Source organism: Typopeltis vanoorti, chromosome 5 (genome assembly GCF_054136105.1).
Source record: "Typopeltis vanoorti isolate ZY-2024b chromosome 5, IOZ_Tvanoo_1.0, whole genome shotgun sequence".
Lineage (NCBI taxonomy): Eukaryota > Metazoa > Arthropoda > Arachnida > Uropygi > Thelyphonidae > Typopeltis > Typopeltis vanoorti.
The window spans coordinates 141,004,659-141,028,754 of record NC_143553.1 but is presented as its reverse complement, the minus strand read 5'-3'; the positions used below and the strand labels follow the sequence as shown (position 1 = coordinate 141,028,754).

General features: G+C 36.3%; 1 protein-coding gene across 1 annotated transcript in view; it reads left to right on the top strand.

Annotated features, from left to right (window-relative positions):
- Positions 1-24,096, top strand: part of LOC150106881 (14-3-3 protein zeta-like) — a 93,605-nt gene that overhangs the window by 61,513 nt on the left and 7,996 nt on the right. The window contains exon 5 of the mRNA XM_090392789.1: positions 15,878-15,973. Within this exon, the coding sequence (XP_090248915.1) occupies positions 15,878-15,973 (96 nt within the window). The remainder of the gene's footprint in view (positions 1-15,877; positions 15,974-24,096) is intronic.

Here is a 24,096-nt window from a genome sequence, read left to right as displayed (position 1 = left end):
TTGTCGTATACAGAAGTCTTATATTCCATCTCTGTCTACCTGCAGCTGTTTAATGCACACAGAGCAGCTCACTCTGATTTCTTGCACATCTATGTTGGCTGTATAATTACTGCAAACAGGAGGGATTGCAGTAATTATTATTATTATGATGATTATTACGGGTATCTCCACGGAGTCGGTAGACTCATCGCGGGAGACCCAAACTAGCAAAACAATATCTGTCATATCTCTTCTTGAATTCATTTACAGACAAAGAGCTCACAACTAAGTCAGGCAATGAATTCCACTCATTCACCACCCTCCAGGCAAAAAACCTTGTTCTGACACCTTTGTTAACCGCACTCTTCTTTAATTTCCAGAGATGACCTCTTGTTCTTCCATCACTATCACACAGCTGAAACATTTCCTCTGCATCAATCCTATAAAAACCTTTCAGTAATTTGAATGTTTCTATCATATCCCCTTTTCTTCGCCTATCAACCAATCTCTTCAATCCACAAGCTCTCAATCTATCAATGTAGGGAGCATTTTTTATATCACTCACCAACTTGGGCACTCTTCTCTGAACCCTCTCCACAGCCTCCTCATCTCCAAGGAATCTAGGTGACCAGACCTGAGCACAGTAATCCAAATGTGGAAGTATCAATGCTTTATAAAGGGGAATAATAACCTCTTTATCTCTGGATGTCAGTGTGTTCCTCAACAACCAAGCAATCCTATGTGCAATCTTGGACACCTTAGCAATGTGTCCTCTGAAATTATACAGCAGAGTTGCATGTCATTTAACTTTCACTTGTGCATATAAAAGAAAACTGATACCAAAAGTGTATAATTTATACAGACTTATTGAGCTCTTTATAGGCTATCTGCTCTCCTATGTATAATCCACAACCAGTGCTGTATGAGGTGTTAACTGTTTGTACAAAATGAACTCTTAATTTTGATGTTCAGTTGTGCTGTATTCTCAGCCACATTGGAATTAAGGGAAATGAGACTGCAGATGCCGCTGCTAGATCATTTCATACTTTCTCCACGTATTATTTGACAGTACCATATACAGACTACAAACAGTTTGTAAGATCAAAGCTAACTGCTTAATGGCAATCGTCATGGCAGGAAGCATTGGCATTCTAGTCAACGTATAAAGAGAAGAGAGGAAGTTGTTCTTGCTAGGCTCTGCACAGTTCATAATCATCTTACATGTTCTTATTTACTGAGGGCTGATGATCTTCCCATGTGTGAAAAATGCAATACATGTCTCACTATTTGTCATATTCTGGTGGAGTGTCAGCAATATGCTCAGGCACATTGCATGATGTTTTTAACTTTCTACAAAGAACTAATTTCTATAAACACATTTGACTGTAATTCTCTTTATATGTAGATACTGCATTGCTTACCTTAAGTTTTGATTGGTTTATTTTTGACTATTTATGTATTGCTGTAACCTTTCACCTTGTGTATTTGTGTAACCTTGTTGTAATTTTATTTATATGTAGGTACTGCATTCCTTGGCTTGATTTTTGTACATGCATTTTTTTTACTAGTTTGTACTGTTGACTATTTATGTATTGCTGTAACTTTGTAGTAATTTTATTTATATGCAGATACTGCGTTGTGAAACTTAATTTTGTGCATGAATATTGTTTACTAATTTCTATTTAACTTTATATATTGCATTGTGCTTGGCTTGGTTTTTGTACATACATAGTGTTTACAATTTTTCTTTGACTCTTTGTGTTGCTGTAACCTTTTACTATTGCGTAGTATGAACATTGCTGTTTTTGCACCAATAAACTATAAACCAACCAACTAGCCAGTGTTATTATGGACGACTCCAGGGAGTCCGTAGACTCATCGAGGGAGGTCCTAAACATCATGTCCACACAACTATACGACATTCTCACAGTATCTATCATACCTTGCCTTGAACTCACTCACCGTCATAGCGCCCACAACAGACTCTGGCAGCTTATTCCACTCATTTACCACTCTAAAAGTAAAGAACCCAGCTCTAACACCCTTGCTAACCACACTCTTGCCCAGCTTCCATAGGTGTCCCCTAGTTCTCCCACCACCAGTCGTGATCTCAAAAATATCCTCTGAATTAATCCTATAGAAACCCTTTAGCAATTTGAATGTCTCAATCATATCTCTCCTTTTCCTCCTATCAACTAATTTCTGCAACCCACAAATCTTCAACCTGTACTCATAAGGTTCATTCCGTAGACCTCCTGTCATCTTGGTCACTCGCCTCTAGATCCTCTCCACCTCCTCCTCCCCCATCAAGAAGAAACCTAGGTGACCAAATCTAGGCACAGTAGTCGAGAAGAAATTTTATCAAGGCTCGGTACAGAGGTACAATAACTTGCTTGTCTCTGCTCGTCAAAGTATTTTTCAACAACCAAGTGAGTTGATGAGCTGATTTAGCCACTTTTGCAATGTGCTCCCTAAACTTCATCTCCCTGTCCACCAACACTCCCAATTTCCTGGCCTCATCAATCTCCTGGAGTACAGTTCCACCAATGTGGCATACTGCTGCTAATCTTTTCACCCCAAAATGCATAACCTTACATTTTGTCACATTAAATTGACATCCATTCTCCTTAGCCCAGAACTCCAATCTATCCAAGTCTTCCTCCAAGATTTTGACATCTGCATTCACTATTTCCCTACCTAACTTTGCATCATCAGCGAACAAATGAACTGTTCCTCTTAGATCCTTCCCTATATCGTTAATGAACAAATTAAACAGCAGTGGTTCAAGAACAGAACCATGTGGCACACCACTAGTCGCAGGCCGTCTTTTGGACTCTACTCCTGAATAAACTGCTCTGATATCTCTCCATCAACCACCCACCTATCCATTCCCATATGTTGTAGTTTATGGATTAGAATTCCATGCGGTATCCTGTCAGATGCCTTAGCCAGGTCCAGCAGTATCACTTAAATCCATTACCCTTATCCAGTTCAGCCGTTACTGTGTTATAAAACTTAGCAAGTTACTGAGGCATGATCTACCCTTCACAAAGCCATGCTGTCCCCTGTACAGTATCTCATTTTCATCAATCCATTCCTGTATTTTTCCCTTGACTACTTTCTCCAAGACTTTTCAACAACTCCTGATATGCTGATCAGTCGATAATTTGCAACAGTAGTCTTGGATCCTCCTTTATGCAGTGGAACTATTTTCTCCTCTTTCCACACCTTCGAGACTAAACCAGACCCGAGACTCAGATTAAACAACATGGTCAAGGGCACTGATAATTCTTTAGCTGCTTCATGTAAGACCCGTGCCAGTATACTATCCAATCCCACAGATGTATTCACGTTAAGGTTCTGTAATAGACTATTCACCTCCACTCCATTCATCACAATTCTTGTATAAACTAATGGTTCCTTCATTTTTTTCAATGTCACCACCTGGATGATATTGTAAAATTTTACTTCTTGTTTTACATTTATTATTTTACTCTTTATTTAGTCTTTATTCTCTTATCTTTACCTCTTGATTATTCTTAATTATACTAAAACCTTATCTTTAATCTTAATTCTCTTAACTTCAATATCTCTCTTGGCCAATCTATACTTATAAGAACGATGCTAGTGGTTTGTGGGACAAAGGAATTACTAATGGTGGATACCTATTCCTTTGTCTCACACTGGTTCTAATTCCCTTTTCAGATTCAGGGAAAATTTATTTTTCACTGCACCACCCCGAATCCTAGATTAATAGATAGTGTAGATTCGAGGAACCAGAACACAGTTTAGCATACAATCTTATGTTACTAAGAGTTACATTTGCAGTCGTAGCCTCTCTATAAATTAATCTCCCGCTGTGGTCCGTAATTTATGAGCAAGTGCAACAGAAAAGAAAATCAGGCAAGTCATCAGTTAAACAAAAGAAGCAAAACATTTAATTCATTTGAAACATTATACGTTCTATGAATGAGCACTAATTTACTTATGATAACTAATATTTAAGGAATTGACAGCGTATACTAGAAATATAGATTAAATAAACTTTAATATATACTTTCCGATATTTCGGCGAACGTCACGTTGCCATCTTCTTGGGAACTTACTACAAAGACACGTGCACACAAGTACTAATAACAGCAAATGAGACTGAAGCTAGCGTTTTCCTAAAGTCCTGATGGTGCCCCCTGGGGGGCTATATTGGTAGTTCTTGGCCTTTGGGCTGAAGTTCTTCTGATAAAAGCCACTGTGGTACTCAATCTTAAAGACTACACAGGTAAGCTCAAGGCTTTATTATTAGATCGTTCCACTTACCTCCCCATTGATTACAATCCCACCAACTCACAAATTAGAAAACTCCATAGGCTCCTTAAGAAGGTCACTTCTTGGCCTGTGGAGATTACCAACAGACTAAAACCCTATAACTCTAGACCCCCCCGCATATATGGGCTCCCGAAAATACACAAAGAAAATGTGCCATTACGTCCCATAGCGGATGGCATTGATTCCCCCACTTACAAACTAGCCAAGCATTTAGCCAAAGCGCTCTCACACTATACTGGCAATACACCATCACACATAAAAAAACTCAGCCCACTTCAAAGCCAGTATAGAAAACCTTACACTCCAACATAATGACATAATGGTCAGTTTTGATGTCTCCTCCCTATTCACGAATGTCCCCCTCAAAGAAACCTTAGAGCTAATCCAAGCTAAATTTCCTCCCGATATCTCAGCCCTATTTCAGTTTACAATGAACTCGGGCTATTTCGTTTGGCAGGAAAAATTCTACAAACAGATAGAGGGGACAGCCATGGGTTCACCACTTTCCCCACCCTTGGCCAACTTCTTCTTGGAGATGTTTGAAGAGAAAGCCTTAAACTCAGCCCCACAAAAACCTACCATATGGCTTCGCTACGTTGATGATGTTTTCGCCACATGGCCCGGATTCACTCCTCTCCTTCCTAACACACTTGAACAACCAACACCCTAGAATCAAATTCACCCTGGAAAAAGAGGAAAACAATAACCTCCCCTTCCTAGACACACTAGTCACCCGCCAACCTGATGGAACCTTGGTTTTCTCAGTTTATAGAAAACCCACCCATACAGGCAGATACATTCACCAACAATCCCACCACCACCCCTCACAACAATATGGAGTTATTAAAACATTATTCAACAGGGCAAAAATAATCTGTTCTAATGATCAAGCCCTAACCACTGAACTAAATCACATCCGTGACACTTTCTCAGCCAACGGCTACCCCTCTCCAAAAAATACTTAACCCAGTTATCCACAACCCACCACCCCTCCCCTTCACAAAAAAGATTACTCTAAATCCATCACTATTCCCTACATCAGAGGCACCTCAGAAAAAATCAATAAAATCCTAAAAAAACATGACTTGACCACTTGTTACAGACCACATAGAAAACTGGCATCCCTTATCTGCTCCACCAAAGACCAACCACTTCCCCTAGACCTACCTGGTGTATACCAGGTCCCTTGCAGCTGTAAACTGTCCTACTTTGGCCAAACAGGCAGGACAGCAAATATCAGAATCTCAGAACACAAGGATTACATCCGATTTCACCAGTACAGCCACTCTGGGCTTGCAGACCACGCTCTGGATACTCGCCACAGAATAAGATGGAAGAAGCCACAGTAATACACTGCAGCAAGTTCAAGTATGAAAGACTATTCGTGGAATCAGCCTCGGCCCTTAGGAACATGCCAAACCTCAACAAATTTGGATGCATGAAACTGCCCCAAATTTGGGAAACTTTTATCAGAAGAACTTCAGCCCAAAGGCCAAGAACTACCAATATAGCCCACCAGGGGGCACCATCAGGACTTTAGGAAAACGCTAGCTTCAGTCTCATTTGCTGTTATTAGTACTTGTGTGCACGTGTCTTTGTAGTAAGTTCCCAAGAAGATGGCAACGTGACGTTCGCCGAAATATCGGAAAGTATATATTGAAGTTTATTTAATCTATATTTCTAGTATATGCTGTCAATTCCTTAAATATTAGTTATCATGTTTAACCAGCGTATAAGCCTCTCAACAAGAATAACTAATTTACTTAGATTCTCAATTTTACATATCTCATCTTAGCATGCATGACAAAGAACTTCAGTTAATGCTTACAATTTACACTTGAAAAATCACACTTATTCAATAATACTAAGGACAATTATTAGCTGAATAACTAGACTAGCTTCATGCGCTCTTATACAATTTCTTCTCATAAAATTCTCATAACCCTTTCTATCATTAAAAGACAATTCTAAGGCTCCACGTCTCTCAATTAATTTATTTAACAAAATACCCAAAATTCTCGTTATCATTTTATCATTCAAAGAAAACTTTCTCTAAAGTCCTTCCTAAAGTTTACATATACTCTTCTAATACACATAATAAAACATGGATTGTACGTTACCAATTGCTGGGGAATTATCTGGCCACTTTACATATCTCATCTGGATAATTACTTTCAACACCATGTTCCTTTTGCTTCTCTGAGGCATTCTTCAAAGGTTCAATCTGCACTTACTTCTGCCGCCGAAGATAGGTAGACGTTGTTCCATGGTGAACTCGTTCAACATCATAACGACATCTCTGTAAGCATTGATGAATACCTTCTGCTGGGCTGGTCGCCGACCGGTAAATTGTTGGAAAATCTACGGCAAGTTCCTCCGTCATTGTCTCGAATCCGCGGGGAACGAGGGGACGCCACAAGGAGACTACATACACATCAGCAAGACCGTCCGAAAACTCCAGAGCACAACTCCACACAAGAGTAAAAGTAAAAAGAACCAGAAGCACAAGAGTTTCCTTGGCACTGCACGACTTTTTTAATTACGCGTTCACTCCACGTCATATTCACAATACTCTATAATATCACATATTAAATGAAGGATTCTCAGCTTAGTAATATTTTAGTGAAATTTACAAGAGTCTAGTATATTCTGGTTCATCAATAATTGATTCAAAATTGCAAGCCCATGTTAAGTCCGAAGGAAACGTAAATTAATTTAATTTTTGTTTAATTCAGAACTTAACGATATACTCTTGCAAAGTGCTCGCTCAGTAATTCCACTATCGACTGATTCAGTGACTTCCTTACCATCGTTATTCCTTAATCATTCTGCCGTGTACAGGTTTTTTGCTTGCAGCATATTGAAAGAACTGTTTGGGATTCTCTCTTTTTTTTTTACCACACTCATTACCCTTCTGTCTTGCGCTTTATACCATTCGGGTGTCTGCAGGTCACCTTTCTCTTTAAATTCCCTCCACGGTTGTTTCTTTTTTTGCAGCTCAAGCTTAATAGTGTTATTCATCCATTTAACCCCTACTTGTTTTACTATCCAGATCCTAGGTATACAATCAGCCATAACCTCCTGTAAATGCTCCTTGATCACTTCCCATGCTCTATTGACATCCAGCCCTTGCAGTTTTACATGCCATGACACTTATCCAATCAATCTCCTAAGCTTGTCATACTTGTCAGCACGGTAATTCCACGTATACCCTGTCTTAATCGAAAATCGAAGAATTAACTCGCACCTTATGATCACTCACCAATAGGTGGCAACATGGTCATATTCATTACAGTCAAAATCTCAGGTGCTATTACCAGGTCAAGCACTCTCAAACCCCTAGTATTTTCAATTACATGCTGTCTCAGATAGTTATCCCTTAATAATTGAATAAAATCCATTTCCTTCCTCGTGTGTCCTCTCCTCCTTCCAGTCAATGTTACCATAGTTGAAATCCCCAGATAATAATTACCCTCCTTCCATTCATTTCATCAAGTTGTTTATGTATACTATCTCCACCATCTATTCCATCACCTGGTCTATAGCAGCATCCAACTATATATTTTGTTCTGCCAGTCTCAACCTCACATCAAATAGCCTCAAATGAGCTCTTTTCACTATCCTGCAATACAACTTCAATTCTCCTTGACTGAGTTCATCAGCTATCATCAATAACACTCCTCCCCCCATTTTATTCTCTCTGTCCCTCCTGAACACACTATACACTACACATTCTATCCCACTAACTATATCATCTTCCGTCAACCATGTTTCACTAATGCCAATAACTGTGGCCAGGAAGAGCCAATCAAGGCCAAAAATTCTTCTTGTTCCTAATACTCCTGGCATTACTATACATGAAATGCAGAGGTCCCACCCCTATTTTGATGTATTATTCTAACTATCATTCCGATTTCTTGTCCTTAGTACTGGCTCGGGTACATTATATACATTCTTGCACTCGACTGTCTCACTAATGTCCGCATATTCACTCCCCTCCCCCTTTGGTAGTTCTAGTTTCCCTGGTTCTGCACATCCATTTTCACTTCGTTCAGCAACACTTTTTCCAGTCTCCGCACACAAAATCCATTCAGATGCAGGCCATCCATCTTGTATAAATTCTTTCACCCATCAAACTCATTCCACACTGTCTGCATAACCTGCGCATAAAGTCATTTGCAATTATGGCCCTCCTTCTAAACTCCTCTCTGTCGTACCGCAGCAACAGACTCGCCATCCTAACTCTGTCACTCTTTTCTTTCGCTACCTTTAACAATACTTTAAAGTCCTCTCTCATAAAAAAAATTATCTCCTTTCAATTCATTCGTACCCGCCACAACTATCAATTCTTTCACCCTCTGTTTTTGTCCTTTAATACTCTCACTTGCCTGTCTTGTGAGATGAAAAACCTAAATTTCTAGGAGGGAAAACCTGGCTACCTCTATATTAGACTGACTAATGACAGTAATTGAACATCTAAGTGAAAGAGTATAGTGTAATGATAGACCTGGGCATTCTTCTTCTTTTCTGGCACTATAGCCCCATGTAGGGCCTTGGCCTCCCATTTTTGGGTTTTATAACTCGCTATGAGGTGGGGTCGTTACCCCCACGCTCAACCATGTGTTCGTAAGACCGGTTTGCCTGCTTTGCGGGAGGAAGAATCCCAGGTAAATTGGGGAGAAAAACCCTGCAGTCAACTTCAGCGACGAGAATCGAACGCAGGATGCTCCTTTCCCGGGCCTATGGTTGAAGAGTGCGTAACCGCATGGACATACCCGGGCATTAACCAGCCTAGTTGTCTTCTGAGTTAAATATTTTTAAGAGCTCTTAGAGACACCAATCTGACATTTGGGGTGGTTTTGAGATTTGTATAGAAAGAAAAGCTATTAATGGGTTAAAATAACTAGACAAAACCTGACTTTCTTGGATACTGAGGAGGTAATGTTTGACAAGAAAAGTTGGAAATTAGTTTTTCTCAAATAAGCTCTGTTCAGAGATCTAAGTGTTGTCAAAAAGTAAGTCTGTTTGCAAGAATATATTTAGCAAGGAAAAAAACCTTCTGGATTGAGTTTTTATATTAGCATTAAAATTAAGTTATCAGCACTCTATTGAAGAAAAAGATCAAAATTTGAGAGTTGTAGAAGTTATCTTAGTAATATGTTCATTTATGTAGCACAAGATTTGTGGAATTGGATTTGTAGTCAACTGGAAAAGGTGTAAAACATACTTTTATTAAATTAAAAATGAAGGCTATTTGTATATAGAGGCTAACACCTTCACATTGATTGCCATCGTATCCCATAATTCAAAGCACACATCCTTTTGGGCATGCATAATGATATGCATTATGGGAAGAGCCACTATCCAGACTCAATAGAGATGACAAGGTTGAAGCAATGCAAAAGTCATTTTTCTGCAACTAGCTCTAATCTAGAGTATTTTAATAAGGTCATACACCTTTTCACTACTTGTGTATGAGAAACATGACTTCTGCATTACTTCAAATTAGGTATCTCTATTAGGTCTGTCTCTTACTGCTGAAAGCCCTTGTGTTGTTTGGCCAACACATGGCTGAAATTGGTCTGTGACTATTGCACCAACCAAAAAAAAAAAAAAAAAAGAAATCAATAGTGTATTGTGGTTTGAATTGCCTAGAGAGCAAATAGCATCCATGGTATATTTAGAAGAGTTGCCACTAAAGAAGAGATCAAGAATATTTGGAGATATTAAGGTTATTCTGGGATGCAAAGTCAGTGATAGCAAGTGCTTTGGCATCTTTACTTTTGACAGTGTATGCTTTACCTCAGTCTCTTCCTATGTTAGCTTGTTCCTGGAGCTTTCTGCCTGTGGTGGTTTAATGCCTTCTGGATTTGGAGTTGAGGGGACATAGCCAGTGCTAATGTCAGTATTTTTAACTCTAGATGCTGCAGTCATTCAATTTATCTTGGTTGTTCTGAGAAGAATGGTTTTTTTTTTTTTTTTTTTTTTTTTTTTTTTTTTTTTTGTGGTTCTCAGAATAGAGAGCTCTTTTTTTTGTATCATAACATGCAAGTTACGTTACATATTCACACAATTAAGTATAACACAAATAGCATTGTGTAGCTGGTAGCTTGATTTCAACAAATGAAAAGTTTCATTAATAATTTCATGCTAAATTACAATGATATAATTAATATATTGGTATTGTTTATCTTAAAACTTGGAGCTCATGAGTGAATAAACAATATTATTATTATTGTACAGGCACCTGCATGCAGTCCAAAGACTCATTGTGGGAGACCCAAACTATCCACACAATCTGTCATACTTTTCCTTGAACCAGTTAACAGAAAAAGTACTTGCAACTGATTCTGGCAATCCATTCCACTCATTCATATCCCTCCAAGCAAAAATAGTCCTCGCACCTTTATTAAACTTCCAGGGATGACTCCTTGTTCTGGTCTCTGTACCAAGTGCTGAAACATTTTCCCTTGCATCAATCCTATAAAAACTCTCTGTTAAGCAGATTTTTGTCTTCTGGATAGCATCAAGCATTCTTAGAAATAATACCTATAATTCTTAGCGAGTTTTGGTGTCTTCCCACCAAGACCACCACCATCTCAAATATGAAAATGGTATTTTAAGATTGAGAAACTTAGGATTAAAAGATCAAGAAGCTTGGATCACTTAAGCACAAGGTTTCTCAAATGAAGAAAAGGAACCATTGATGAACTGTGCAAATGTAAACATGCACAACCGTCTCACTGATTATCATATCTTCTCTTTTTCTCCTATCACCTAACTTCTGCAATCCACACACCCTCAGTCTCTCCTAGCAAGGACTATTACACGGACCACTCATCATCTTGGTCACTTACCTCTGAATCTTCTGCGCTGCATCCTCATCCCTAAGAAACCCAGGAGACTGGACCTAAGCACAGTAATCCAGGTGTGGACGTATCAAGGTGTCTTAGGAATAACAACTTCCTTATCTCTATTTGTTCATGTGTTCTTTAATAGCCAAGTAATCTTATGGGCTACCTTAATAATATGCATCTAAACTAGTTCTACCACCCCTAAATCTCTAGCTTCATCTATTCTCTAGAGTACAGTTTTTGATTTAAGCCCTAGATTTAGATATTAGATAGTTTCATCTACTCCAAAATATCATCTGACAAATCGTGCACTGCTGTATATTAAATCAGGCAGCTAATCAACAGGGTACACCAGTCCATGTGGTAGTATCCTCCCAGTTTAGTCTTGCCCCTTAATCTTGACCGTCTTCAATCATGTAATTGCTTTGATGACGATAGCAGGAAACATTAAGTGAATTCTCAGTTATGATTACAAAACATATTTTAACTCTTTAGGTTCAGCTTTTAATGCAGATGGCAAAATTAATATGGAAACAGCAGATTGAGACTGACATTGGTATTGATAAGCCAGGGTGAAGAAAGCAAAAAAATTTAGGGAAGCAGCATACAAGACAATGTTCAAATAATTTTTAATGCGTGGATCTGTAAGTTGGATTGTAAATAACAGTCAATCAAATACTAGAAGACATGAGAATTGTGAGGAAATTAGAAGAGTGACCAGATGGTCGCACTTGAATTATTTAAAAAGGAGAGGATGTGTTGGGAATGAGAGCATATATATATATAAACACAAACAATCAGAATAAAATTGGTCAGGTTTCAGCTGAATTCTCCTGTGTGTGTGTGTGCAGAATATAGTTCCTCCATATACAGTAACACTCAAAAGTATTTTGACAAACAGGTTTCTGTACATTTATTGTAATATTTTCACAATTTTATACACATCAGTGGAAACAGAAAAAAATCCATCCATCCTGTTCATTGCATATCCACAGATGGATATGCAATGAACTATATGATCAGTCATGTGCCACACGAGTCCTTGTCATGTGGTCCTGTTGTATGCTTTTTTTGGAGGCTTCAACTCTGAAGATTAGTCACTCCAGACACACCATCCATTCATCTCATTGATGGTCTATCCCTTCTTTTTTTCTAGGAACTTTATCTTCTGTTGCTGTTCCGAGAAGTCCTTCTTCCATCCTTTCATTGTGTCCAAAATATTTTAACTTTCTTCTGTTGATATCCTTAAGGAGCTTTAAAATTCTACTGATCCTTTCTAACACCCACACCCATCCATTTTTCAGTATATGATATCCTCAATAACCTTCTGTAACACACATCTCAGAAGCAGTTATCCTTTTCCTGTCTGACTTTAGGTTCCAAGTCTCACATCCATAAGTTGCTGTTGGAAAAAAAAAAACAGTTGCATGCAAAATCCTCAAATTTGTTCCCATGGAGAAAAATCTATCCTTTTTGATTTTAGACAAGTCTCTGGCTGTTGTTTTAGCCATTCGTAATCTTCTTCTGAACAGCAATTCTTCACATTAATAATTGATCACGGGGTACTTGAACTTGCTGACTTCCTGAATTCTTTCTCCATTAAGATGCACCTGTTTCTCAGGAGCTTTCCGGTTTGTATTTTCTTTGAGAATTGTAATCTTTGTACGGAGCTGAAGTCTTCCGTTTTCTAAATAAACTTTTTTGTATTAATGCATTATTGTCTTTCAGTGGCTTTGTTTGCTTCTTATTTTAACAAAACAATTCTTTATCTACTATCTTCTAGAATGTCAATATTTTGTATGATAACTATTGGCACTGATGATAGCCATGCAGTATTCAAGCATAGTTAATAAAACTTAACAATGCGGTTGAGCTGTCTTTTTTTTTTTTTTTTTTTTTTTTTTTTTTCACTCAAAGCATGAAAGAATTGGTCATTATTCGTCAATTTATATTGTCTCAAATGTCTCTTCCTAAAGGTGTTCTATAGAACTCTAGTCGGGACTTTGGCTATGCCACTTTAAAAATCTTAGGTCAATATGTTTAACAGTATTGATTCACAACAACAATAATAATAAGAAGAAAATGATATTTTTGCATATTTCACTGGTATTACATCCAGCATCCTCAGAGCACAAAAGCAGTTTGTCATTGTACACAAACAGAACAATTCAGTGGACCAGTTTAAAAACTTGACAAACACAAGGAACTAGAGTCCTAATTGGCACCATCTTAATCATCATCAAATTCCTGATATATACCCTCAAGGGGTGTATGTACAGGTGATAGTACTACATGAAAAATTTATATCATTACTAACTTTCTATCTAGTTTCCCTCTAAATCAGTCTGTTACCTATCAAGACTCCAACATTATCAGATCTTATATTTTCTATCTTGTAAGGCACTTTTTACTGTATCAGTCTACCTATATCTTGGTCTTCTTCCTGCCAACCTACCAGAGAACACTTGTTTTGCTAATCTTTCCTCTACCATTCTGTTTAAGTGACCATACCACCTGAGATTAGCTCTGCTAACATTCCTGGATGTTTGTTGACATCTGCTTTGGAGAACATGAAAAATGCATTCAGCACTATCATTATGGCAAGTTAGGACTAGTAGACCGTGCCCTGGAAACTCCTTCATACTGGTTCAAATGGAAGAAAACAAAAGTGCTACTCTGAAGTCATAAGTCAGAGAGAATGTTTTTGGAATCAGAAACAGCTTTAAAATTCCTCAAGTCTGGCTCTATCAAGATTCAAAAATCTGGGAGATGGTCATTTTAAGATCAAATTAATACTTGTTTTTTCCTCTCTTTATCCAACAATAGATAGTGTCAATTAGGATTTTAGTTTCTTGTGTGTAAACATATTAACATAAAGTGCCAACAGAAGCATTTTTTCTAATGGTCTAAAAGTCTTGTATTCTTCAACTGAAAATAATCATAGCAAGTATAGCTTGGGTGATTATCTTGCTGAAACAGAGTCTATTTATATGTTCCTTTTTTGTGTAAAGTAGCATTTAAGTAGTGGTTAAGAAAATGCAACTACACTTTTATGATGACGAGTTAGTCATAGTAAAGTTTAATCAAGCCTTTCCATTCCTTGCAGATTTTTTTGATTGGTTGGTTTATTGATGCTAGGACAGCAAAGGTCATACTGCACCATTTCTTTGCAGAAATAAGTGGTTTCTTACAAGGTCGACAACCTAATTAACTTTGTTCTCTCATACTTTGTATTATGGTTGAAATGTATATCCAGTCCATAATTGTGTAATTCTTTAATATCTGTTGCAGTTCGTTGAGGATCTTGCTTGGATGCCCTTGTCTAATTTTGTTTACATTTCCTCTGTCCTTATGTCCTTGCCAAGCACAAATTGTGGCTTCTGTAAAGTCTGTAGAGTATTCTTTGTTCAGCATGGCTTATTAATATTCTTAAACCTTTAGTAACTAATATCAATGAAAATTTGATCTATGAAAACATAGATAAAATGTGTTTAATAATGCTCCGAAAAATATTTAAGTATGGCAAATTTCAGTACTAAACTGTTTGCATTGTGTTATCTTTTGAATCAAACTACTAATGACTGGTGAGCTCATTCTTTACAACTAATCTGAAGGATTTGGAGTCAAATATTAGTTTTATCAAAATACTTGAGTGCTGCTCTGTGTGTGGGGGAGGGGTCCAAATCACACAAGTACACCTAATATCTTTATTTTTAATAAGATTCTGCCTTTGATGCCATATGTCCATTCCCTTTAATTTTTTTCAGACCTTTTCATATCTGTAAAGTTAATTTGAGCATTGTCTTGTACACTACTAGTTGTTTGGTTAATTTCTCTTATTTCCATATAAATTTATTCAACTGGCTTCCTAACATACCAGCTTAGCTTATTCTGTTGTCTATTTCTATATTTAATTTGCTAAATTGTCTGAAGAATAGAAATTTTATAGGTTCTCTATTGAGAATGCAACATGTTTATGCTTATTTTCATAGTTATGGTCTTTAATTTTTATACTTGATTTGTTACAGCTGTTATTCAGTTTAGTTTATGAATCCTGAATTGGATTTGTTTAAAAGTACATCTTCATAAATATGAGTATTTCTTAAATGCTTATAGATTTCAAAATTAACTAGGTGACTAAAAATGGAATTAGATAAGCAAATGTGAAAGTCCAAAAACTTGATATAGGGTGGCCCAAAAGTAATAAGGTAGTAGTCAACACAATAGTTATTATTATTATTATTATTATTATTGATATTATTAATTGATGATATATGCAGTAAATAGATTCATTGACTGCCTTATTACTTCTGGCCCACCAGACATAATAGGGTAGTCAAATTATAATTATTGCAGATCTAAAAAATTTTAGAAATGAAGATGTGTAAAATAATTCAGTATGTTAGATGCTTTATATGGAAGAGATTTATTAATTTAGTACCTACCAACTTATTGCCATCTAGTGGTCAGTCAGTCTTGAGTTTTCAATGTATTTCTGATGCCACATTTTTAGAAATTTCAATAATGTTAAGTGTTATGAAAACTACATATGTGGGCTTCTTTTAGCAATAGATAGCCAATTTACTGTATAAAAGAAGAATTAAAGGCTGCAACATTTGCATTGTCATGTATATACCATATCTTAAGTTCAGTTTATATGAAAATAAATATTGTACATGTATTTTGCTTTTATCTATACAATATTCATTTCTATTTTATAGGCATTTGATGATGCTATTGCTGAATTAGACACTTTGAATGAAGATTCCTACAAAGATAGCACACTCATAATGCAGCTTCTCAGAGATAATCTAACAGTAAGTAGATATATACATCTTGATTTATGACAAATACTATTGGGGGGGGGGGGGGGCTTTGAGGGTTCTGATAAACACCTAGAACAAAAATCATGTTTAAAGCAACTGATATAACCACAAGAAAGAATGTATGAGGATCTAAGAACATAAGTTATCCTCATAACTCTGTTACTAGTATGTTCTTTCTTGTGGTTATATCAGTTGCTTTAATATGATTTTTGTTCTGGGTATTTACCATAACTTTCCAGATCCTCTTCCCCTCTCCCATATGTTAAGTTGTGGGGGGGAGAGAGAGAGAGACTGCAGTTATAATTTCTGTCTGTGGTCAGTTTAAATGAAAGAAATTTTTTTTTTTTTTTTTTTTTTTCATTATAAAATGTGAAAAATGTAGATGACACATAAATGCATGTGTTGCTTTCATGCTGATCTAAAACAGAACATAAATGATCACCTTTAAACATGGTCTAATCCAGGGGGTGGCAAACTTTTTAGATCTTGACCTCTTCATGAAATCCTTGATACCTTATCGACCCCCCTCTCATCATGTTAGGTAAATGAATACTCATAAATGTTATCAATAATATTGGTGTTTATCGATCCCTTGGATACTCATACCTACTCCTGGTCTAATCTAATGAATTGTTTTGACATGAAAGTTCTAGCATCATGAAATAGCAGAATATGTGACTGTGTGGTCAATCTCCAGTTAAGTAATCTTGACTCACTTCTATAGTGGTACATGTAAATTATTTGGAATTAGGTTAATTCATAAAGTTAATGCTCTTATTGCTCTGGATGGACTTTCATCTCTGGTAATAACATTATCAAAGATGTCTCATCTCACTAATGTAATGCAGTAGCTTAATCAGATTTTTCTCCTGCTCACAAATTAAATGATATGCACAACATTTGAATAATCAGCCTGTTTAAAATACTGAGTTCATATCTCAAGGATAAGAGGAAAATTTTCTGTGCTTTTTTTAAGTAATGCTATTATTCAATATTGGACAGATGTATTAACTTTTTTTTTGGAAACTCCAGTTCATCACCATCATACCAAACCATATGGTGATTGCACATAATTGAGACAGAATACATTTGGACATAAGTTGCGGCTTTAACTGTCATGTTAAAAATCATTTATAAATGATTTCCAAATTGAAGAGTTTGTTCTATAAGCTAACAGAGTAATAAATGATAGTGGTTTCTTTGTCATACTGCACATATTTCAGAATATCTTCTGGTGTTGTTTCTTTGCACTGTTTGATATAGTGGTAAAGTTTTTTGAAAAGCAATTTTACCTTAGTTGCATAAAACTTGTGACCTTTGCTGTAACAAGATAACTTTAATATCATTCATCGTAATATCAGGAAAAAGATCAGTTTCCAAAAAAATTATTAGCATACCAGACGATGCATATATAATTAACTGTCCTTTTATAAATAGTGTGAAATGTCCAAGAAGCTAAATTACTTAAATATCTTTAGGAATGTCAAAAAAAAAAAAAAGGAATATGCTCTCTTTTTTGACAGCTACATTCTTTACTGAGAATGCAGGTAGTGGTTTCCATGTTCAGGCCTAATTTCATCTGTCATTTTCTTGCTGAGCAAGAAAATGACAGATGAAAATCTGTTATACCAGTTCTTCAGTTTAAGTTCTGAAGACTTCTTGTTCTGAATTTATTTAAGAATCGGAGTTTAGGATTTCCAGTTTTGATGTCAAGCAAGGTTGGCCCTAGGAATTTTGCTGCCCCATGCAATAGCATATTTTTGCACCCCTTCCCCCTTAAAAAACTCTTAATGATGTCTTAAAGCCATGATGTTAAGCTAGGATTCAACATGTCTAATCGTAAATTCTACATAGTAGCATTAGCTAATGAAAATTCATATAGTTTATGATCATTTTTCATTAACTTATTTTTTTTTACAGAAAGAGAGAAACGATTAACCCTTTAACGGTGGAATTTTGTTTTGAAAATGTGCATCTGCATGGGTAATTAAAATCAAGCGAAGACGAGTATACTCGTCAAATGCAGAGTAAATGCACCTGCTGTAAATTATAATTAAATTATAGCAAAGTGGCAATTATTAAGTTCATTTATTTGAAAAATCGATAATTTTATTGCTTCAAAATTCATCATCATCAAATTCCTGACATGTACCCTCAAGGGGTGTACAGGATATGATAGTACTACATGAAAAATTTACATCATTACTAACTTCTTATCTACAATTTTCCTCCAAATCAGTCTATTACTTGTCAAGACTTTAATATTATCATTATCAGATCTTATATTTCTATCGTCTAAGGCACAATGTACCTTATCAATCCACCTATATTTTGGTCTTCCTCTGGGTCATTTTCCTGCCAACCTCGCAGAGAACACTTGTTTTGCTAATCTTTCCTCACCCATTCTGTTTAAGTGACCATACCACCTGAGATTAGCTCTGCTAATGCATTCCTGGATGCCGACAATGTCAAGTTCTTTCCTAATATCGTCGTTTTTAATCAATATTGTCATTGATACCATCTGTTCACGCCTCTAATCTTTCTCAGGACTCTCATATCTGCGGTCTCTAGTCTTTGGTCGTGTTTTACTTCTGACCCAGCTCTCAGATCCATAAGTTAAAACTGGTTTGAACACTGTCTTCTATACAGCTAATTTAGTGTTCTGACTAATTTCTCTCTTATTCCATATGAATTTATTCAATTGACTTCCTACCATACCAGCTTTGTTGATTCTGTTGTCTATTTCCATATTTAATTTACCATCTTCAGTAAAAATCATGCCTAAGTAGCTGAAATGTTTTACTTGTTCCACAGGTTCCCCGTTCACAACACAATTGACATTTTCAACAATTCTACCTATTTTCATTGTCTTTGTCTTTTTAATGCTGACCTTCATACCATATCTATTACAACAATTATTCAATTTAGTCAGGGATTCTTGCAAACTTGTAGCAGATTTATTTAGAAGCATAACATCGTCCGCATAAAGCAAAGAGCTGACATTAACATCTCCAATTCTGATATGATGTTTAATACCACTTTCCTTCATAATATGTTCCATATAGATAATGAATAACAGAGGGGATAATGTACATTCTTGTCTCACACCAGATTTAACATTAAACCATCTTCCTGTACTCCCTTCAATTCTAACTGCTGACTTACAGCTCAAATAAAGACTGAGTATTGCTTGATATAATGCCCCATTGGCACCTTGTCATATGCCTTTTCCAGATCGACAAAACTTAAATACAGATCTTTGTTATATTCCCACGCTTTCTCAACTATTTGTCGTAAGGTGAAGATCTGATCCTGACAGCCTCTATTTGGCCTGAATCCAGCTTGTTCTTCACCAAGCTTTTCTTCCACAATTCTTCTCAACCGTTTCCCAAGTATACTTGCATAGATCTTACCAGGAACACTCAGTAGGGAAATACGTCTGTAATTCTCACATTCAGTTTTATTTCCCCTTTTATATATGGGTACTATGAGAGCTCTACTCCAATCATCGGGAATTCGTCCCTCTGTCCAGGCTTTCTGAACTATGCAATGCAGCCACTGTAAGACTCTTATACCACCATACTTCAGCATTTCTGGTCGAATATCATCTACTCCTGCTGCCTTTCCATATTTCAAGCCTTTGATGGCTTTTTCTACTTCAAGTATGGATATGTTATGTATTCCTAACTGCATGCCTGGTCAGTGTTTTTTACCACTGTGCTGTCATCACTGCTTATTTCATTTAGCAGTTTTTCAAAGTAATTACTCCATACTTCAAGGATATCTTTTTCTCCCGTTTTCATGTCACCTTTATTATCTCTAACTCCTTTTACAGCCTTCTTTCGTTAATTTCTAAGCTTCTTCAACAACCTTCGGAATATCTTGCCACCTTCTTGATATTTATTTTCTATGTTCTTGCCAAAGTCCTCCCATGACTTTTGTTTAGCTGGTTTTACACAGTGTTTAGCTTTCTTACATTTGTGTCTGTATTCTCTAAGAGCACAAGCTGACTTATTTGCCAGGAACTTTTGATATGCTTTCTGCTTTTCCTTCACCCTCTTTAACTTCCTGTGTCCACCATGGAGTTCTGATTTTTCTATCCTTGCAAACAACCTCACCACATGCCTCTCTGGCTGAATCAATCAGGGTTTTCTTCAAGGTTTGCCACTGAATCTCCAATGTTTGGTTCCTGTTCTCAAACTCTTTCATTTGTTCTTCAATAATCTTTGTGAATTTTAGTCTACAGTTCACATCTGAGAGCTGCTCGACTTTTATTTGCTTTAAAACTTTCTTACATATTATTATTTTCAATATGAAATTCAATTTTATCCTGTTCAAGACTAAATAGTAATTGCTTCCAATTTCAAATCCTCTGTACACTCTGGTGTCCTGCACGAGGGAGAAAACATTACTATCAACAATAACATAGTCAATGAGACTTTTCCTATTCCTTGTCTTTTCTCTCCATGTGAATTTGTGCACATTTTTATGTTGGAACATTGTGTTAGTAATAATTAGTTCATGACCTGAGCAGAAATCCAGCAGGTATTTGCCATTGTTATTAGCTTTGCTCTTTTCTCCAAATTTTCCCAAAATATTTTTGTATGTGTGACAATCATTTCCTATTCTGCTATTTAGATCCCCAACAAGGACCAACTTTTCCTTTTTATTGTGTCAGTTGCTTTTTCTAAAGCATCATAAAATTCCTCCACTTCTACCTTAGTAGAACTTTCTGTGGGACCATAGGCACAAATAAGTCTCATTGTCCAATTCCCCATTCTGATATTTGCCTGCCATTCAAGAAGATTAGCCTCGTATTTTGTGTTGAATACTATGGCTACTCCTTCTTTTCCTTGATTGTCATTTCCTGAATATAACATTTTGTATTTATTGCTCAGAAAGATCTCACTGGTTTTTGTCTTTTTTGTTTCAGTCATCCCTATTATGTCGATCTGGTACTTATCTAATTCATCAGCTAACTCCATTTCTTTGCCATTCAGGCTTCTTATGTTGATAGTACCGATCTTTAACGCTGGTGATGTTGAGTTGGGGTGTGCGTTCAGATTTGTTCCAGTAGCTGACTTTTCGCTGTTCACCCGTTCCCTGGCGAAAACAATGGGGGCCTTGTTTAACCGGGCGACGCCCCAGCTGGCATGAAATTTTGTCATGTTGTACCGTCATTTTCTGTATTGGTTTAAACCAATAAGAATACAATTTGGTCAGCTAAATCTCAAATTGCCAGCCCATCCCCATTCGTTCAGTATCCAGGTAGATACCCTTCAGGATGCACCGCAAGTAGGCGAGCATTGGACATTAGGTCAGAAGCCCTGGTTGGTTCTCCGCATTCCTATAAAGGCTATGTAGAGGTCTCCTCTCAGTTATACAGCTTTGACCCTTAAGCACCCCTTCAAAATTCATTACTATTGTAAATACTATCAACACAACCTAAAAAATATTGTTTTTATAACCTATTACTATTAACTTGCGCATAATGCTCATCACGTCGTGTAGAATGAAGAATTGCTATGTCTATGGCATCAGTGTCAATCGTCTTGATGTGATAAAATACTTTCTAGATTTTTACATTTGTTGCCTGAGATTTCAATTTAGAGATATTATATAAAAACGTAACTGGTAAATATAATTTTTTAGAATACGTGTGATGTCTTAACATAAGTTAATTCACATTTTCACTGTTTAAATGAAATTTTTCTTGCTTTCATATTCACAAAATCGCAGATAAGGCCATTGTAGAACGTAAATAAGCTTTAATTTTGAAAGACTGCACTCACCGCTTACATCTGTTACTGTAATGACTGTAATATTCTTATGGCTACTGCAACACTAGGAGCAAAATCATTTTCAACTGTATAACGTAGCACTTCAGTTGGTGGCGTATTTTCTGATACTAAGTTGGTAAACTACTCTCTCAATTCATCAAATAGCTCAATGGCATCATTGTCTTGATGCGTTAGAATACTTTCTAGATTTTTACATTTGCTTAAAAGCTCATTTGTTGCCTCAGATTTCAATTTAGGGATATTATATAAAAATGAAAAATGTCAACTGTGGTATTCCAATTGCCCAGACCTTCCTTGGATAGAACTCATTGCTGCATCAATAATATGAAAGAAGAAAAACTCAATTTTAAATTCAGTTTTGGGATCAGAAATAGACTCATCTTTGGCTTCATAATCATGTTGTTTTTTTCTGCTGGCGCACTCTAGTACTTACAAACATTAGTTTCAAATTAGGATCAGCTTTGACTTTTTCGTTGTAGCAAAAAAAATCTATGAAAAATTTTGAAATGATTCATCAATTTTTGATATTCTTAAGGCTTTGGAGAACATTTCTTACAAGTAGATATGTCAGTAGATGATTCCATTTTTATGTTTTGTGATAATTTGCTAGCAACATTAATTTCATTTAAAACATACTGTGCCATATAACCAAACAACATAAAAACTTAATCTCTGAGCTTAAGGGTAAGAGTTTCAGCTTCATGTCTTGCCATTTTGTCCACTGACTCGTCATCAGCAATTTCTATCAAAGCATCATAAAATTTGTCGATTTAATATCTTAAAGGACAAACAACTTCGATTCTAGATTCCCAGCAGATGGCACTTAGTAGGGTTTGGGAGTTAGAGTTGTGATATGTTTTTTAAGGATTTCCCAATGCAATGTTGATGCTGAGAAAAGCATTCGATTTCTGAACTGTTTCAAAGAATGTAATCCCTACACTAGATGGCATAGCAGCATCATTGACAACTAAGTTCAGAGAATAAGACGAGATTAAAAAAAAAAGAAGAAGAAAAAGCTCTTGAGTTCAAATCCCTAATGCATTATTGAACTCCTGAATGTTTTCCTTTCATGTTTGATCCATTGTCCTGGCCATGCATGTTTGCGATAGGAATATTCATATCTGACAATTTTTTAAGGGTACATTGAGTTAAAACTGAGCCTGTAGTGGCTTCTACAGGAATGAAACCAACAAAGTGCTTATGGATATTCATATCACTTGGATCCATATTAAAAAATCCTACAATTAGTATTCATTGTTCAATATGACTTACGGCAGGAGTATGGTCTGCAACTATGCTGTAAGTCTTATTATTTAATACCTCCAGGGAATTCAAGACTCATCAAGGGAGGGCACGTACTCTACAACTCTCCTCTACACCAATGCCATCTTCTGTCCACCACCACTAGTATTTTCACAGACGATCACAAACATCCATACCCACAGCCTTTTGTCTGGAGAGCGGCACACTAACCACTTGGCCAACCAGTCTGACAATATTTAGCTTTCTGCACCATAGAAATTATTTCCCTTTTTATGGTCCCAGAGAAGAGAGAAGTCAATTCATTTTGAATGTTTTTCCCAAGATAATGTTGGCCCGATCCACAAGATACTCTCAATAAATGTTCAGACATAGCGTTATCGAATCTGGCAGTTAATTCAAGTTTCAAAAAATTGCCATTATTATGAACTTACAATTCATCAGATGTTCCCTGAAAGGGCAAACATTGTTGAGCTAAAAATTGAACAGTGGCAATTAATAGGTATTCTATTATGCTCCTCCATTGCCTGCATTTAACAAATTTTGTTGCATTGAATCAATTGTCTAAACTTAGACGACAACTCATCCACTTCTTATGGGACTCCAAGTGGTTTTTAGAGTTTGTGTTCATTAAGATACAGATATAAATTCCCAAAATCGTTGTATCCGTCAGCAGTGAGTGAAAACAACTTATGACAAAAACAAAATACAAAATCTTTTTCTTTAGAATTCCCTAACCATGACTAATTAACATGTTCTCCATTGCTTAGTTCCCTAAAGTAACAATTTAATGAAAATTTCTGATCATTACAGCTACATGGAAAAACCAAATCACTTTTTGGTCTTGCAAGTGGACCTAAATTATTATTTAGGTCCACCTGCATTTAAATTATTATTGACACTTGATTTTTTTTTTTTTTTTTTTTTTTTTTTTTTTTTTTAAAGAGGAAGATGTTAAATGAGTTTGGTTTTTGCCCTCATTGTTACTAATATTGACATTACTGGGGTTGCAATTAGAACTACTTGCTATGAGCTCATAATTTTTGGTTTCAG